Source organism: Brassica napus, chromosome A1, assembly GCF_020379485.1.
Source record: "Brassica napus cultivar Da-Ae chromosome A1, Da-Ae, whole genome shotgun sequence".
NCBI lineage: Eukaryota > Viridiplantae > Streptophyta > Magnoliopsida > Brassicales > Brassicaceae > Brassica > Brassica napus.
Genome location: NC_063434.1, coordinates 25,552,263 through 25,571,433, shown reverse-complemented (window position 1 = coordinate 25,571,433; position 19,171 = coordinate 25,552,263). Strand labels below are relative to the sequence as shown.

At 38.8% G+C, this 19,171-nt stretch overlaps 4 protein-coding genes and 1 pseudogene across 4 annotated transcripts; 1 reads left to right on the top strand and 4 right to left on the bottom strand.

Moving 5' to 3' along the window:
- Positions 1 to 1,182: 1,182 nt before the first annotated feature.
- Positions 1,183 to 3,600, bottom strand: LOC125577381 (putative pentatricopeptide repeat-containing protein At3g16890, mitochondrial). The gene has a single exon (XM_048738825.1). It carries the CDS (start codon positions 3,524 to 3,526, stop codon positions 1,568 to 1,570), a length of 1,959 nt encoding a protein of 652 aa, XP_048594782.1. The 5' UTR covers positions 3,527 to 3,600; the 3' UTR covers positions 1,183 to 1,567.
- Positions 3,601 to 4,193: 593 nt separating this feature from the next.
- On the top strand, positions 4,194 to 5,184 carry LOC125577375 (protein LURP-one-related 13). Its single transcript, XM_048738816.1, has 3 exons — positions 4,194 to 4,547; positions 4,648 to 4,872; positions 4,961 to 5,184. Exons 1-3 carry the CDS (start codon positions 4,329 to 4,331, stop codon positions 5,075 to 5,077), a joined length of 561 nt encoding a protein of 186 aa, XP_048594773.1. The 5' UTR covers positions 4,194 to 4,328; the 3' UTR covers positions 5,078 to 5,184.
- Positions 5,096 to 8,063, bottom strand: LOC125577377 (S-protein homolog 2-like). The gene has a single exon (XM_048738820.1). The coding sequence runs from the start codon at positions 7,812 to 7,814 to the stop codon at positions 7,374 to 7,376; it is 441 nt and encodes a 146-aa protein (XP_048594777.1). The 5' UTR covers positions 7,815 to 8,063; the 3' UTR covers positions 5,096 to 7,373.
- A 127-nt stretch (positions 8,064 to 8,190) lies between these two features.
- Positions 8,191 to 17,726, bottom strand: LOC125577372 (annotated as a pseudogene).
- LOC106434054 (glutathione S-transferase T3-like) lies at positions 10,895 to 11,674 on the bottom strand. The gene has a single exon (XM_013874889.2). The coding sequence runs from the start codon at positions 11,672 to 11,674 to the stop codon at positions 10,895 to 10,897; it is 780 nt and encodes a 259-aa protein (XP_013730343.2).
- Positions 17,727 to 19,171: the final 1,445 nt, after the last annotated feature.

Here is a 19,171-nt window from a genome sequence, read left to right as displayed (position 1 = left end):
TTCTTCTTTAGGTTCTCATATTGGACATGAAATGTATACAATGTGACACAATACATATTTTGAGGATGGATGTTTCTTGAGTATCAACAAATAATCAAAATATAAACGTGTTAAATGGATTGCCATTTTCATGTGTATTTGTGGAAGTAACCTTGTCGTAAATGATATTGGAGATATGTAATCTATGATGTGTACCGATTACGGTTTTATAATGCATGCATGGTTTATATCTCTGTATGTAATCTAGCAGAACCACCAAAAAGTCATTACCAATGTATTAATAAGAAAGAATAGAACCCGGTTTGATATCACATTTAAATATGGTCAATCATTTGCAGTGGAAGAGTGAACCGGTTTGGTTAGATTTTAACTAAGAATGGTTGACTAATTTAATTATACTCCCGTGGTTTAAGAGTAGTTAACAATATGATTTAATTTAATGACTTGCCGCAGTGTAGAAAAAATAAATGATACTATGATTTAAATTAATGACTTTCTAGGAAAGGTCCAATTTTTAAAAAATCACACATGAAAATAAGTTGTGACTTCTATTTTAATAGAATAGATACATACATACTATTATGCTAACTAAGAATACGTGTAAAAGAAAAACCATTAGGCCTAACTCAGTAGTCCAAGCCCATGAACATGAGGCAGCAGTTTTATACTTTTATACTATTGTACTAGAAAACTAATGACATTACATTTACATAGATGATAGATGAAACAATGATGAAGATGTACAATCTTGCACAAAATGGAACTACTTAAGTCATGTTCTTTTGATAGATGCTGAATCTAGAGTCAACGGCTCCGATTACTTCATCCTCAAGAATCTAGCGTCAACTGCAATAGACGCTGAATCTAGCCGTAACCGTAAAAATTGTTGCCGCCGTGAGTCGTAATTGCCGCTAGAATTTTTAGCGATCAATTAACATCCGAAATCTAACGCTGCGTCTCTTATAATTAACATCGGCTCAATGGTTTCTCTGCAATCTTGTTTTTAAAGCAACGGAAATACAGAGCTAAAAAGAGACGCGGACACTAGATGCGGCGTTTGATAAACGAACAGGGTATTAATCAAAATATCATAGCTTGTTACAAAGAAGCAAATGTTAGTCAAGCAAGAGCAGCGGCAGCTTAACACACAAGAGCATGTAATACATGAATGGTCAGGAGTCAGGCACTTGAACATTGCTTTCTATAATTTTACACTGTAATGGTACATTTGGGGGTGAATACATTATCCATCCAAGTGTAAGAAATACAAACATCTTTTGCATTGAGCTAGCTGTCATGTACTAACCGCCACTCCCATTGATCAATCTAACATACTGTTATGCTTTCTCCTCCACTCATGCTCTGTTTCTCTCGTGTCTGCGCCAAAGAAGCAGGATTGTGGCTGAGATTCAGTTCCTTCCAAGACCTTTCAACCTGAAACGAAGCCAGACGAACCCCCTCTAATAATAGAGAGATTAAGCAGACCAATTCTCCGGATCAGCTAACCATTGTGGTCCCTTGGCCTTTCATTGTAATACTTGAAATCATTCACCGAGGACAGATTTTTCTACGAGGCTGACACTGTTTCTCTCTCGAGTCCACTCATTCTCAGGCCAAGTTCTTCAACAACACGCTTAGTATACGAATCCGGTACACACCCATGCCTCTCCATCAAACTAAACACCTCTCTTGCTTCACTCTCTCTACCACATTCACTTAGCGCTTTAATAAGACAACTATACGTATAGTTATCTGGTTTCAAACCAACCCTCAACATCGTTTCAAACAACTCCTCACCTCTCTCTACCTTCCTCATCCTACAAAAACTCTGAATAACCGCATTGTACGCATAAACGTCAGGACTCAACCCCTTCTCCTTCATCTCCGCAAACAGCTTCACTGATCTACCAGTATCCCCCACGGAGCAAGACGCGCGAATTAGAATATTATACGTAATCTCATTCGGCTCAATCCCCCATTCCAACATCTCCTTGAAACACTCAAACGCATCTTTTATCTCCTTCGCACGACAAAGACAGTTTATAACCGAGCTGAAAGTGATCACGTCTGGTTTACAACCATGTTCCAGAAGCCTCTCCACCACTTCTCGAACCTTCTTCACATCTCCCCTTGAGCTATACCCGCTGAGAAGAGTGTTGAAAGTTACAAGACTCGGAGGAATACCTCTACCCTGCATCTCTGTTAAGTACATAGCCGCACGCTCTGTACGTCTAGCCTTGCAGAGAGAGTCTATCACCGCGTTATAATCATATACGCTTGTTATAAGCCCCTCAACACACATCTGTTTCAGATACAGGTCACCTTCAGAGAACCTATGAGCGTTCAACAGAGCTTGAACCACCGCAAGATAGCCGTTGAACCCTGGCTTAACTCCTCTCCTTACAAAACCGTCGAAAATCCCACACGTCTCAGCAAGATCAAACCCTTTCAAAAGACAACTCTTTGCAGCATTAAACGTTAAGCTATCCGGTACATAACCTGTCTTCCTCAAAAACAAAGCAGTCTCTTTAGCCATTGAGTTCCTTGCAAGACAACACAACACAGTATCATACCCCACTCTCTGCAAGCTAGAGTCCTTCTCCATAAACCCGAGTAAAACCTCAAAGGCCTCACACTTCGGCAAGCAGCGGAACACCCCATGAACCAAAGTCCTGATCGTAGCTTCGTTAGGACTCATCTTCCTCGCTTGCATCGTCTCAAACTGCTTCAACGCATCCTCAACCCTCCCCAACCTCAAAAACCCATCGATCAAAATCGTGTACGTGAACACATTCGCTCTATAGCTCCCTTCCTTTTCCATCTGTTTAACCAACCTCACCGCCTCATCAACCACACCTTTCTTGCAAACACCGTGCACAAGTATATTATAAGTAAACCGGTCCGGTTCACAACCGTCCCCACGCATCTGGTGAAACTTCAAGTAAGCCAAGTCAAGAGAGTTGGACTTCACCAAAGCATCGATCACAGCATTGTAAAGCCTCGTGCTTGGCTTCATCCCAAGGAGAGATATCTCCGCAAAGACATCGTTACAGTACTTAGCTAAACCCAACTTCCCCCAGCTCCCGATCAAAACACACATCAGCTCGTCACTAATCCTAAACCCTGAGTCTCGAACCTCCTTGAGAAGCTCCTTGGAGAGCAAGAGAGGGCCTTTACGGAACAGAGCATTCCCTAGAACGGTTTTCAAAGACTGGTCCTTGGAGTAAACCGGGTTTGTGTTGGAGACCCAGAGGTAGACGCGGAGGGAGTGTAAAGGGTTGTCTTGGTTCTGCAAGAGGCTGATGATGAATCGAGGGTTTAGATTGATTCGATGGGAAGTGAGGGATTGGTTCAGGATCAAGAACCAGTCTTTTCGTCGGATGATTTGGGAGATGTGACGCTGGTCGATTGGGTTTGTGGGTTTACCTGAGGGGAATAAAGGTTTAGGGTTTAGGGTTTCGGATGGTTTTGCTGCTGCCGCCGCCGCCGCTGCTCTGGAAGATGAAGAAGCAAAGCCTCCTCTCATGTCACGCTTTGTGTCCGGAAGAGAGTGACCGCAACGACGACAATCGCTTTTGGTCTAAACCTCCAGGAGAATGTCTGTTAAACGATGTCGTTTTTGGGTTTAACTCAGCTAACATTTGTTTTTTTTTTGTTTAACCTAAAACAAACAAATATTTTAAGATGGTATGACTTGGAATTGAGATCATGGATGAAGTTGTTACAAAAAAAAAAAAAAAAAAAAAAAAAAAAGAGATCATGGATGAACAAAAAAAAATATTTTAACATGTTCAGCATAATCTTGGATTTTTTATTATGATTAACAGAATATATAGGAAAAATATTAGCAATACACCATAAGTTATAGTCTATATTCGATTAACACTACTATATGATTGTCACACTTTCAACATAACTATAAAGTTGTAACATATTTTTTTTCCTTAGCAAGTGATCGCATCTGTTGTTGTTCTTTACTCTTTTAACTTTTTATCAATCCTGTAAAGTGACGGTAATATGGAAGCCTTCTTCCTTCTCGATAGCTAGCTCTAATTTAATCTTGAATTGGTAATACCCATTTGATCGCAAATAAACAAATGAAATTGTTGATTTTTAATAATAGAAACGCTTACAAATTAAATCTTATCTACACAGATATACATCATGTTTAAATCATTTAGGTATTGTATAGCTGTATACACCACTGAAACAAATTTAATGAGTATTTTAGTTTTGAAAGGAAAAAGTCATAACCAAACACACTCAATAAATTCAAACTTGATCAAACTTCTCTTTTATTATCATCTCTCTGGAGCAACACAACTGTAATGGCAGAACAAGATCTCAACAACAGGAGCAACACGATACCAATCATAGGATCTGAGTTTGTTCGTCCTCAGCCTTCAGATCTTACCATCGTCGGAGACACGGTGAAGGATGCCAACGGAAACAAAGTATTCAAAGTCAAAACGCCTCTCTTCGGTCTCCACAACAAGAGGATTTTGCTTGATCCTAACGACTCTCCCATCGTCACCATGAAAATGAAGGTTCTGTTTAGTTTATTTCACCCTTAGTTATAATTTCATTTGTTTACCGGTGGATTTAATGAGTTTTCTTATGCTCTGGGGTTTAAATTTTATGTAAAAGGTGACTAGTAAGCACGATCGATGGCAAGTGTATAGAGGAGGTGATTTAGATGATAAGATATTCACGGTTAAAAGATCCTCATCGGTCCAACTAAAAACAAGAGTTGAAGTATTCTTGAAACATAACCAGACCAAAGAAGCGTCTTGTGATTTCACTATTAAAGGTCGGTTTATGAAGCGTGCATGCACAATCTATGTTGGAGATTCAACGAAAGTAATCGCTCAGGTAAACTAATTAAAACTAGACGCGACGAAAACGTTCCTAATAGATCTTTAAGTTGTTTTTCTTACAAGTATATGTATGTAATATACAGGTACATGAAGGAGAAGAGAGACTAGTGGCTACAGTTTACCCTAATGTCGACTGCGCTTTTATTGTTACACTTATCTTTATATTTGACCTCATTAATATGGCTGGAACTGGGGTCTGATTGTTATTTTGAGAGCAAGTGTGGTCTTCGTATGTCTAAGAGAGTGTAATATTGTCATACATTTGTGTGTGTTTTACATGTGTAAATGTCAATCACCACTAGTACGAGAAAAATCAAAGAAGTAGTACAAAATGAAATTCATGTGTTACCATTTGGATGACCTATTTTTTTTTAAACATTTGGATGACCTATATATATATACGCGTAAATTAAAGGCAAAAGAGACCCAGCTAAATGGTTTTGTGCCGCTTGTAGTATCATTCACTATCATATGGATTAAACATGTGTTGCTGTGAAAAGCTTGAGAATTTACGAATTATCTTAAGTCGTCATATTTTGAACTCAACTCAGAAAGAGATTATTATTTTATTGTATTTATTAATTTCTGGAGTATTAATTTATATGTTTTATACTATATATGGATTAACAATGCGTAAAACATTTAATGAAAGATACATTTTTATTTAATAATGAACACATGTTTTAAAATCAAGCATTGATATACATTTCATCTCATTGGTCGCCTCCATTGTAAACTCATGGATATGATCTCTATAATAGGTCTGGTCTATTCCATAAACATATTTGTATTATTTCTATTAATTTGCTATTTAGAACAAAGAGGTAAACATAGAGAGATGTTCTTAATTGCCTTAAAAACAATGGTTAATTCCAAGGAAGACAAACATCAAACATTCCATTGTCTTTGTTAAGTTTACAAGCCCCGTTCTTGTGTATCTTCCACTCACATCTTCTACACCCAAACTCTGCAAACAATCTGTCTCTATCCTGTTTGTAAATATCCAAATAATGCAACTCGTTTTCCCAGCTGAAACTGCAATAGAATTTAGTATTACCGAAAAAACTAGGTTTAAATTCAAAGAACCACGATCCTCTTGGTGCCATAGTTCGGTCTCCAAGCTCATCATTTTTTGATTTACAATGATATCACAATGGCAGAGAACCTCCAAGATCATTGATAATCACCACAGTTGTTTCTGGGTTATCGAAACCAGTTAAAGAGAAATCATCTTGAGCGTGAGACAGCGCTACACATATACATACTCATGATAAAGAGACCGATAAGCACTACTAAAGAACCCATTCCTATTCTTACTATTTTTCTCTCTTACGGTATTGTATATGAGAATGACCCGACCCTTTCGCTCAATATTGAGTTGTGTATATATAATCTCTTAAATAGTTTCCATACCAAGATCTTTTTGTTTTTGTGACCTCAGTTACGTATTCAACGCATTTATCTCAATAATCATTTTCAGTGCACTAACTTGGTAACATTTTTTAATGCACTTTGAAAAATATGCTGTCAAGATAAAACGTATATATACAAAGGAAATGTCATCATGTTGACCCTAAAGATATTTGTATATATCTGTTGATAAGTTAAAAGAGTCAATGCGAGATCACATAACAAGTCTTACAAGGCATGATATCAACAGAGAGATATAGCCTTAAATGACATTGTAAAAAACGTGTGCTCATCGCTCAAAGCTGTTAAGTGAGGTCTCCATTGCACACTAAAGATGTTTCCTAAGTTACAAAGACAAATCAGATCATTCAAACTTAAATAAGAGTTTAAAGAAGAGTCTCAAGAGCAGTTGCACTCCTTTCTTTTTCAATGCTAAAGAAAGCTTCCAAGGAACAAATTCTAGATGCCAGCAGTTTTAGAAGCAAAGACAATCTAAGATGCATTTGACTGTTTCAGAGAAATGCTGTAAGAGATTAAAAAAATTAATAATTGGTCTGATTTTCCGATAGGTCTCATCCCCCACTCTGCTGCTATGATGAAACCATCTTTTCAATGGTGAACGTTTATTCTCACGTAACCAACCGATTTTCCTTTCTCTCCCTCTATGGCAAGCTCCCCAGAGTTGTCACCTCCTTTTGAAAATGGGATGTTGTCTCCATTAAGACATTACCTTGGTTTCTCTCATAGGTAAGGGCTGGTTTTCAATGTCACATCTTAAAGTGACTAAATTTCAGCTGTCCAATTTAATCGTGAAGGCTCCATCGACCCATTCAAGCTTTGTCTTAAATTTGTTGTCATCTTTTTCTCTTTAGAAATTATCATTAACTTTGTTTGCTGTTATAGTTTGTGTTTAGTATCAAAGAGGATGGGCTAAATTTCTTTTATTGTAAATGTCATAAATCATGGAAATAACGTTACGTGCAAGCTAATGCAATGTATATGTATATTATTACTTCTATTAATTTTGCCGTTAGCAAAGCATATGTGGAAATAGAGATATTCTAGCTAATTGCTTTTAAACAATGGCTAATTCCAAGGTAAACAAACATCAAACATTCCATTGTCTTTGTTCAGTTTACAAGGCCCGGTCTTGCGTATCTTCCACTCACATCTTCTACACCCAAACTCTGCGAACAGTCTGTCTCTATTCTGTCTGTAGATATCGAAATAATGCAACTCATTGCCCCAGCTGAAACTGCAATAGAATTTTGTATTTCCAAAAACACTAGGTTTAAATTCAAAGAACCACGATCCTCTTGGTGCCATAGTTCGGTCTCCAAGATCATCGTCTTTTGATTTACAATGATATCGCAATGGAAGATAACCTGCAATATCATTGATAATCACCACAGTTGTTCTTGGGTTATCGAAACCGGTTAAAGAGAAATCATCTTGAGCGTGAGACAGCGCTACACATATACACATACTCATGATCAAGAGACAAATAAGCACTACTAAAGAACCCATTCCTATTTTTACTATTTTTTCTCTTAAAGTATTGTATATGAATGAATGATTCTTTCACTCAATATTGAGTTGTGTATATATAATCTAGAAAATAGTTTCCATATCAAGCTCTTTTTTGCTTTTGTGACCTCAGTAACGTATTCAACGCATTTACCTCAGTAAACATTTTCATTGCACTAACTTAGTAACACTTTTTCATGCACTTTAAAAAATATGCGGTCAAGATAAAACGTATATATACAAGGAAAGTTCATCATGTTGACCAATAAAGATATTTGTCTGTTTCTAGAGTTGGGGGTTTCTCTGGGACTTGCACATTTGCAGAATTCAAGTTCTGTCATGTTTGAATTATTTCTGGAGAACATAAAGTGACATAGTTATAGTAACCATAATAAAATCTTTCAAAATACTTTTTTTTTGTTCCACTTGAAATGAAGTATTCAAAATGCGTTCCAAAAAAAAAAAAGTATTCAAAATAAATAGTAACTTCCACACAAACAAACAAACAAGAATCAAAAGCACAATCCACAGAACTCACTGCATCACAAAACACAATACCGAAATGATAATGAATAGAAAAAAGACACTTACTGTAGATGATGCTCGAGCATGATTAACCCCGGTCTCTATTTGGAGTTCTTAATTTATGATTTGATACTTTTTTTATACTTTTTGGTTAAGAAATGTCTCTTAGGGCATCCGCATTGGTGAACCCCTCTTGGGGTTCATAAGGATTTTTTATTATTTTTTGGGTGAGACCTTAAATAGTTGTGAACCTCTATCGATTGTGTTCCTGCATTGGTGAATCTGCAGAAGGGGTTCATAGAAATAAAATAATATTTTTTTTTTAAAATATAATAAGTTTTAAAATATTGAATACATTAAGAATTGATTGCAATAACCAATATATTAATAAAAAAAATTTATTCAATACATTGAGAATTCATGAACATACAACGATCAATCATCTACATTACCAAACATTTGCCAGATATTTTCGATGAGATCAGCTTTCAAACGATTATGTTTATTGGAATTTCGAACTTCAGTGCGAATGCCAAGGAAATTATGGACATTCAAACTTTCTCTTCTTCGCACCTGGGAACTTCTGCTTGACTCTCCCGACTCGAACTCTGATGTATCAATTTGGTTGTATCCGTCTCTTTCGTTCTCGACTATCATATTGTGCAATATAACACAACATCTCATAATCCTTCCTATTTTTTCCTTGTCCCATTGTAAAGCTGGGTTTTTAACTATTGCAAATCTCGATTGCAATACTCCAAAAGCACGTTCGACATCTTTTCTAGTGGCTTCTTGGCGTTCAGCAAACCGCACTGCTTTAGGACCTTGAGGAAGTGGGATGGATTGGATAAATGTAGCCCAATGCGGATAAATTCCGTCAGTAAGGTAGTATGCCATATGATAGGTGTGGTTGTTGACCTTGAAATTAACTTTAGGTGCTCGACCTTGTAAAATGTCATCAAAAACTGGAGACCGATCAAGAACATTGATATCGTTGAGAGTACCTGGTAAACCGAAAAATGCGTTCCATATCCAAAGATCCTGTGATGCCACAGCTTCTAAGACAATTGTCGGCTTTCCTGAACCACGTGTAAACTGCCCTCTCCAAGCCGTTGGGCAGTTTTTCCACTCCCAATGCATACAATCGATGCTGCCTACCATCCCTGGAAACCCCCGTGCCTCTCCAACATCGAGTAATCGTTGAAGATCCGCCGGTGTAGGTCTTCTTAAATACTCAGCTCCAAACAATTGTATAATCCCATTAGTGAAATTATCCAAACATAAACGTGAAGTACTTTCACCTAGTCGGAGATATTCGTCATACATATCTCCCGATTGTCCGTATGCCAGCATACGTATTGCTGCCGTACACTTTTGAAGTGCAGATAGCCCCAACCTCCCATGAGCATTTCTTCTTTGCTGAAAGTATGGCAGTTCAGTACTTAGGCTTTGGACTATGCGAAGGAACAAAGTTTTGTTCATTCGAAAACGGTGCCTAAACATTTCCGGCTGGTATGTTGGATTATCCGCGAAATAATCCTTCCATAGTTGTTTGTGTCCTAGTTCCCGCTCTCTTTCGAATAACTTCGTCGCTTCGGCTTGTTGGTTTGAGCATTAACCATTGAGTCGATGTAATTATCGACTACTTCGTCCACAATTTCATCTAAAGCTTCATCTACTTCATCACTTGATGAGGAAGACATCCTTTGTACATATTAAAAAAAAAAATTATTATCATATTAATTAAACAAAATGTTGTTTGTTTCATTTATTTCTTTAAATTGTATTTTATATACATATAAAAAAAAAGCAACGGTTCATATATGTTTCAAACAAAATCGGTGTTTCATATAAAAATAAAGCAACGGTTCATTAGAATATACACAATACTTGTAAGAAAAGCAACGGTTCGTTTAAAAAGCAACGGTTCATTTTTTAAAAAAAGCAACGGTTCATATATGTGATTATATCTTTTGTTTCATACAAACCTTAATTAAAATGTTGCTTACATACCTAAATACAAGGAGAGAGAGAGTTGGTGTAGAGGAGGATGAGGAAAGCAGTGGGTCGATACACAAATACTTTGTGTTTCACAAAGACAAGTGAGAAAGAAAGAGAAGTTGCATTGAAGATTTTATAAATGATAGCCAAAGAGAAGTGACAAACATAATATATATAGGGAGACAATGTTTACACCCGTGAATGAAGTTATCAGGGGTACATACACCCGTGATTACATAACATAGAAGTGTAGAAATATCCAACATTCTACACTTTCCCGTGATTGAAACCGACATACATAGAGCTAAAATAGAGGTACATAAAGCTAAAAGACAGGTACATAAAAGAAACAGAGAAAGCGTGAACCCGCGACTGGAACACAAGTACAAGCATCCACTTCCTGCAACCCGTGACCTGCAACACAAAAGTTAAACAACACTCAAGAAATCACATATCACTCAAGACAATAGTCTACACAACACATTGTAGGAAGAAATAGACAACACAAAACAGAGGCGAATCACATATCACAAAAAAATTACCCACTGACCAACTCAAAGCATTTCAGATATCAGTTTATTCTTGAGTGTCCTTTCTTGATCAGAAAGTGTATCTGCATTTTTTCCTAAGAGACGATCAAGGATTTTCCGGTTTGATATGATAGTTTTCTTTGCTAGTATGCTCTCTATCTGATCAAGAGCTGCTTCATTCCCGTGCTTCTTTCGTTTCGCAGCTTTGGAAGCCTTAATACCAGGAGGCCTAACCTCTTCCAACTCAGGTTCTGTTTCCGCAGCTTCCTTCCTTTTCTCTTTTGGACCATCTCTGGAAACAGAGTTTGATCTCCATTTTTGATCAAACCTCAGTTCCCTCCACGCATGCTCGAGTGTGAACTTGAGCTGGTAGTCGTTAAAGAAGATGTCATGGGCAGACTTCATGACATCGTTCTCATTTTGACCACTAGCTTGTTCCTTCAATGCCGTCTCATAACTACCCACAAACTTACAGACCTGCTCATTAACTCTTCCCCACCTCTGCTTACACTGACTCCACTCTCTAGGAGCGTAGCCACTCAGCTGAGGGCTTGAATTGAAGTACTCTGCTATTCTATTCCAAAACGACCCTAACTTCTGCTGGTTACTAACTATCGGATCCTTGCTGGTGTTCAGCCAAGCACTGATCAGAACAATATCTTCTTGTGTTGTCCACTTTTTCCTCTCCACCGGTTTTGGAACAGTAGAAGACCCTACGCCTATGGACCCTACGTCTATGGGTTGACTGGTCTGGGAAGATAAAAGGTTCATAAACCCGGGAGAATCTAGAGAAAACGGTTCCATTTTGGTTTGGGGTGGTGTTTTAAACGTGGTTTTGGTTTTCAGATTTTTTACTTCTAACTATGTTTTTAAACTACCATTGTGCTTTGATAAGAGAGAGCAATTAAAGTAAGTCTAACCACCAAAATTCATTAAAGTTAATTACACAACAAGTTGTTCTCTAACGGCATTCATTACACATCAAATCTGTTTTAAAAAACTAGTACAAGAAGTAGACAGAGAGTATTCAAAACAGCATTCATCAGAGCAACCAACCAACTGATAATTAATGTTTTTCAGTTCCTAGTCTACCTAGTTCACTTCATTTCTAGTTCAGTTACCTACTCTATCTAGTTCAGTTCACCTCTAGTTCAACATTCATCAGAGCATTCAGCAGAGCAAGCTAAATACTTCAGTTCAGTTAAGCTTAGTTAAGCTTGAGTGTTTACCTTAAGGTTTTTATTCGAAGCAGACCTTCTCCAGATTTGCGACCTGCACAGTGAGAGAATAAATCTCAGCAGTGAGGTTATCAACCGCCAAAATGAGGCGGTTAACCTCTGCCTGCAGATGGAAACAAACACACCGTGTTACGGACTTAAAAATAACCAAACTTTACAAATCTTTACACTACCTATTCGATACTCTTAAAAAGTTCACTAACCTCAACTGTGTCGATATGTTTATTGAGATTGGGCACCAACTTGATCACCTGCTCAGCCTTCTCCACCCGCCTACGCAGACTTTCGATCTCCTCCTGCACACCTATAACCCAAGGCTGACGGTAATGAAACCCATCAGCCTTGTTGACAACATAAACACATTAGACTTGCGTCACTAAAACATAATCTATACTTCTTCAAACCCATCTGCATTGTATCTCTTACCTCGTAGTTGATGCACGTGAAGAAGCGTTTCCCAGGCAGAGTGTCGTACTTCTCCTTCACGCGAACCTCGTCTCGGATTCTCCCACCACAGGGACACCTCCTGGGAATCCCATATTCTGAATCGGCCACGTTTCCCATACTGTTGTAGTACTCCTCTTGCCTCTTTGTATTTCTTCTATCTTCCACGGGATCCATCTAAACAACAAAGATAAAACAAATTACGAAATAATCACGGAAAATTATGATGAAACGACCCATAAACCGAACCCACATGCAGATTTAAAACCATAACTCGAAACCCCCAAATCGATTTCCAATCCCAGATAAACAAACCCTAAATTTCGATAAATCGAACCCCGCATGAGGTTTTAAAACCATATAGCGAAAACCCCTTTTCCGATTTCGAACCCAAACTCGAAACCACAAAATCTATTTCGAGTCCCCCACATCGGTTTCGACACGAAAAACGCTTGATTAAACCGTGAATCAACTCCATACTTACCTCGGCTCGTAGAGGAGACACTCCGTCGTCGAGTAGATAGAGGAAAGTGAAGAACGGTCACCGTCGCACCAAAATCGCCTTTCGGAGAGAAACCCTAGCTTTTTTTGAGAAATGAGAGAAAATGCTTTCTCTCCGCTTTCCTCCTCGTGAACTCGCGAACGCGTTTCCAATAGGTGGGTGACACCTGGTATGAACCGGGCTCATACGGAGTCAGTAATAAGAGGCGGGTCGCGGAAATAAACCCAATTTTTGATTTATTTTTGGCTTCCGGGCCTATGAACCCGAGCCTATGAACCCCATTAGAACTCTCAATGCTGATGGCCTAATATCTCTTATTTAAGAGACGGTTCTTAGCTTTTCATAGTTAAAAGCTAAAAACCGTTTCTTAACCAAAACTAAGAATCTCAGTTAAGAGACCTGGGTTAATCATGGCCTAACAATTGTTAAAAATGATGCGTCTCTTTGACATATGCAGCTCTATTGAGACTAAAAAAAAAGAGTTTTACACCGCATCATCGTTTCATCTTTTATCATCCGTGTGAACAACTTTCCATTATTTTTGGTAGATTCTATGAGGATCATCCTCGATGTCGAACATCTCTCCCAGCTCCTTGAACATGTCTTCATAACATTCAGACCTAGTTAAATCAATTCATAATAATGATATGTGTTAAGAGGATACGGAAAAATGTTCACATCCAAAAATGTTTACCAGTTTAAGAGTATGTCACCAGGTAACTATGCGAGATCACATAATAAGTCTTACAAGGCATGCTATCAAGAGAGCGATATAGCCTTCAATGACATTGTAAATAACGCGTGCTCATCCATCAAAAACTGTTAAGTGAGGTCTCCATTGCACACTAAAGGTGCTTCACAAGTTACAACAAACAAAATATATATAAAGTACTTGACCAGCTTGCTTGTATCATTATAATCCAACAAGCTATCAAGAAGAGTCTAGAAAGAAGAGATACTCCTTTCTTTTTCAGGTAATATACAATGCTAAAGAAAGCTTCCAAGGAACAAACTCTAGACGTCATCACTTTTAGAGGAAAAGACAATCTAAGATGTATTTGACTGTTTTAAAGAAATGTTGTAAGAAATACAAACTAGTAAACGAAAAAAGAAAACAGTAACTAAACACGACAATAACAAGTTAGTAGATTAGGGTGATGTGTTTCTCTGGTTGCCTGGTGGCGCAGATTGCTAGAATTTCACCAAGCTTGGAACATAAGAGCACACAAGTGGCCAGCACTTCATGGGTGCAAAATCACCAAGATCGACTGATTTGAAGTATCCATTTTCACCAAGAACATAAGCCATATTACGAATAGTGAAAGGAAGACCTCTAGTCTTATCAATAACCACAACGGCATTGTTCTTCTCATCAACAAAGAAACTTCCAGCGAAACAATGAAACTGAAAACCGATTAGTGGTCTCATATCAACCGATAAGAACACCTTGTTCCACGACACTGCACTGGGACCAACCTTGCTACTAATCCAAACCTTCAAGATGTATACAGGTGCACATTCTTGAAACAAGACAGCAAGCTGCTCTTCTCTAACGCTAGATAGAGTCAATGTATCTCCATAGCGACCGCGAAAAGGCAGACGCAGACGCGGTCCAAAACTCTCTGTTGTAAAGTTGAAACAGAGTAAAAAAACTCTTCCTATTTTGCCTGGTGCAACCTTGTTTTCGGCAAACCAGTAAGTATTGCCCTTCAGAGACAAGCCGGGGTAAATATACGGTATAATCCAGTCTGGATTGAAATCAACAACCTTCCATGAACTAGAGTTTAAATTAAAGATTTCAAACTTATATACTCGGCGGTTTAAGTTGCGGTAGTAGTCATCCACAAATCTCAAGACTTTTAGCGGGTAGTTGTTCTTCTTCTCATATCCGAGAGCATACCTGTCACATCTGTGGTAAGAATCTCTGGGTTTGATCCACCTTGTTTGTCCAGTAAAAGGGTTCCAAACAATAAGCCTAGTTCCGTCTTTGGTAACGCATAACAACAAACCTTGGCAGTGAAAGACATTAATTATGTCGACTCCAGCGTCGTCGAGTTTACCTATAGGCTCTATAGATGGAGATGGATTGTGGAGGTTGAGGCTCATCAACTAAACCTTTATTCGAGTATCATCACCACCTGGGACTCCTTCCTCTTTGCTGCTTCACCATTGTACTTTCTTGTAAAGCTCCAATCTTTTGATAAAGTGTTGTTCCATCTTTTGCAGGTGAATCGAGCTCTTCTCAGAGATGTCATCGGAAGCTTAGAGAGCACCTCCTCTTCCATGTCCCTGGGAAGATCCGATATCATCCTCGCTATTGTTTCAGTAACCTTGATCGAAGCCAGCCTCTTCTTTTCCGGATAAAAATTATGGTCGTATACGATTAGGGTTTTAGGGCTTAACGTAGGGTACAAGGTGTTTGGAAATTTAGGGCTAGGGCTTAGAGTAGAGTACAAAAATGTGAATGGGACTATGGTTGCAAAAAGAGACTTCAGCTATATTTTTGGTTATTAATGGTCCTAGCCCATTAAGATTCCTTGGTTGCACCAGCATGTCTAGTTATCTTATTATACTTCTATTAAGGCTTATCCAGCGAGTTATGTGGGGGTTTCCCTATGTTTTGTCTTCATATTCACGTATCAACTTATGGAATTGTTCGTACTGATTTACATCTAGTTGATAAGTTGCACAAAATGCACCTGTTCAACCATCACCGTTAAGTAAGGTCTCCATTGCACATTAAAGATGCTTCACAAATTCCAACAAACAAAATATTTTTTAGGTATTTGAACTGATTGCTTGTAGTTCTGTCTCTAACAAGTTATCAAGTGTGGAGTAAGTACGTGGCCGTAAGTAAAAGACAGGGTGTTAGATTGTGACCAAGACACCAACCAAGAAGAGCAAAACCAAGTGAATGGAGGGGAAGCTGGTGCAATGAGAACTGATCCAACCAAAATTTTGTGAGAATATATATATATTAATAACCGTAGTATGATCACTCCATCAGCTGTATTGTCGTCTGGGTCGACGAGTTTACCTATACGCTCGATTGATGGATTGAGGAGATTGATGTTCATCAATCTTGTAGTCGAGAAACATCACCCCCTGAAACTCCTTCCTATCCTTCTGCTTTTGCAGCACTGGTGTACTTTTTTTGTAAAGCTCCGATCGTTTGATATAATAGTGTTCCAGTTTTTGCAGGTGAATCTCACTCCTCGCAAAGCTGTAATAGGAAGCTTAGAGAGTACCTCCTCTGCCATGTCCCTTGGAAGATCCGATATCATCGTCGCTATTGTTTCAATAACCGTGACTCTAGTTGTAAGCAGCTTGCACACCACATAAATTTATGGTCATATTGCACGACAAGTACGTAGGGTAGGTAATAGAGTTTAGAGTTTCTATCTAACCATTGTTTTTGATTCATTGTTTTAGACAGTTTCGAGTTTAATAAAATAGAAAGTTTCTTATTTGGTTTTTTTTTTTTTGACATCGTCGTCATTGAGTTAATTAAATTCATCAAATAAAAATTTTGTTTCAAGGATTCTTCGAATTCTTGATTCAGTAAAACATGTCCCAAGCAAGGATTCTATAAAACTTCTTGGTTAAGGTGACTATCAAGTTCATACGCTGCGCCAGGTTTTAGGGCTTAACATAGTGTACGAAGAGATACAACTTGGAGAAGAATATGACGTGGCCAGCTTCACCATGATCAAATCAATAGTTTCAATAGTTTATCTTTATTTATTTTATGTTTAGTGGAAAGGTGTAGTGGATGTGTTAGTTGCCCATGTCCATGTTCACGTAGTAATTAGTTTGTTTCCTTACTTTTGTATTTAAACATGAGTTGGGAAAGAGAACAAGAAAAAAAAAAGAAAATTGTAGTAACTTGTGTTTTGTTTTATTAGTTTGTTTCACAAACTCTCTTAGCTTTGAGGAGGGGCCTTAATTGGCATCAAAGCAACTTGTGTTCTAAGGTATCAAAGGGGTGATTAGGTTCACTCCTAACAGAAGTGTTTGGAAAATTAGGGTTTAGGGCACAAAATAGTGTACAAAATGTGAATGGGACTATAGCTGCAATCAAGATACTTTTACCCATGCTTTTTTATTGATTGAGGGCTTTTTAGCTTTGTTAATGCTCCTAATCCATTTTTCGATTCCTTAATTGCACCAACAATTTCTAGTTATCTTACTACCTCCACGAAGGCTTATCCAGCAACTTATGTGGGTTTTCTTGATGTTTGTGATCTTCACGTATCAACATATGTTATGGGACTTTCATTGACGTACTAATTTACATCTAGATCATGATCTAGTGGGTTTCTTTGTCAACATCATTTTTATCACCCTATAATTGAAGTAGTATTAGTAAAATTGTCTCTAAACACCGAAAAAAACCAAGAGAGAGAGAGAGAAAATATTCTCTCTAGAGTCTCTCCCTTCCCAAATCGTTTTAACCTAGCGCCGCCAACATCACAATCCTGTTACGGTGGAGAAGATCGACGGCAAGTTTGCTGTTCCGTTCTTCTTCGCCACCCCTCCTTCTTTTTCTTTCTTCCTTTTGTCTCTGTCCTCCATCCTTCTCCTCTCCATCTATACCGACATGCTTTTCTCCTCTGGTTTCTCTGGTTCACCGGTGATTTGCAACGGCAATGACGGGCGTTCGTCAAGCCGCTGGAGGAGAAGCGAGGTGTAGCAAGCTGAAGCGATTGGTGGTGCCAGTCGGAGATCTCTCGCAACAAAGTGTCCTTTCTTAGATCTGGGTCAGATCTAGGGGCGTACGGTTCGTCTGGAATGGAGAGCGTCGCTGCCTCGCCTGGAGCCTTCCTTACCGTTCTCAAAACCCTTTGTCGTTGGTTTGCTATCCACTGGTTTGTGTGGGTTCCTCTTCTCTGTCTCCTGCAGGTACACGATGTAGAGGCCATCGTGGAGGTTTACTCTGTTGCTAGATCTGTCTCTTTGCACAGCAGTGCGTTTAGTGCTTTCGGTTCCGGTGAGCTCCTCCTCTTCGCAGATCGGCAAGGGATCTTGGGCTGTCCCGTAGTTAAGCCGCCGTGGCGTCTGGAGTCTCTCACCTTCGTCGTAGCTCTCGCCTGTTTTGAGAGCTCTGCCTCTCCTTGTCCTCAAATCATTTGATTGTTTATGGCTGCCCAAAGATGTTAGCTGGTTTTCTTTGAGTCTCGTCGAGCCTTCCGACTTGGTATGTGGCCGGTTTCTGCCGTTTCCCTACCGCCTGCTTCCACACCGTGAAGGTCATGAGTCTTGTAAGGCTTGCTGTTGTTGATAGTCCTGGAGTTGGTAGCGTTGTATGTGCTGATGCAGAGCTTGGTCACCTCTTCCGGCTAATGCGATTGCAGCCTCCCTGCCCAAGGGGAACTCTGATTATCAGACTTCTTTGATGCCTATTGATTCCTTTTGCAGGTTCCAGCTTAAGGTGGGCTCAGTCATTTTCTCTTCAAGTGTCTAGTGCAAAGTAACACATCTTTAGTTTTAGCATTAATCTAGTTCACTAGATTAGTCCTATTAAGTTCTACAAGCTTTTTTAACTTTTTTGCAGCTTGTACAACCAAATTAGCTTCTTGAAGCTCTTTGTATTGCAAGTCTCACCACTTGTAATCACTTTCATTACTAGTTAATGATATTAACATTCTTAGCAAAAAAAAAAATTGAAGTAGTATTGAACGTACGAACTCAGATACATCTAGTCAAAAAGAGACATATAAGCATAATATCTCGAAATCACAACCTCAGTTCGTCTTTCACACAGATTGGAGAAACAAAACGTAGCTCATCTCCAAAACAGAGTTTAGGCTTCGGTGTATATCGAACGGCGGTTATCAAGACACGTGTCAGTAACCCCTCGTTTCTCCATTGAAGTTGCTTGGTCTTCCTACTTTCAAGATTCTCCATCGATCATCCCGTCCCCGTCAACGCTAGGGGTGGGCACTTTACCCGATATCCGAAATGGCACCCGAACTCGATCCGAAAAACCCGAACCGAAATCCGAACCGAAGTAGCAAAATACCCGAACGGGTATTGAATTAAGAGAGATTGGATACCCGAACCCGAATGGATAATATCCGAACCCGAATGGATATCCGAAGATAACCGAACATATGT

Coding starts and splice junctions, on each gene's coding strand:
- LOC125577381 (XM_048738825.1), bottom strand. CDS start 3,526: ATGAGAGGAGGCTTTGCTTCTTCATCTTCCAGAGCAGCGGCGGCGGCG.
- LOC125577375 (XM_048738816.1), top strand. CDS start 4,329: ATGGCAGAACAAGATCTCAACAACAGGAGCAACACGATACCAATCATA. Junction 4,548..4,647: donor TCGTCACCATGAAAATGAAG/GTTCTGTTTAGT, acceptor TTTATGTAAAAG/GTGACTAGTAAGCACGATCG. Junction 4,873..4,960: donor CAACGAAAGTAATCGCTCAG/GTAAACTAATTA, acceptor TGTAATATACAG/GTACATGAAGGAGAAGAGAG.
- LOC125577377 (XM_048738820.1), bottom strand. CDS start 7,814: ATGGGTTCTTTAGTAGTGCTTATTTGTCTCTTGATCATGAGTATGTGT.
- LOC106434054 (XM_013874889.2), bottom strand. CDS start 11,674: ATGGAACCGTTTTCTCTAGATTCTCCCGGGTTTATGAACCTTTTATCT.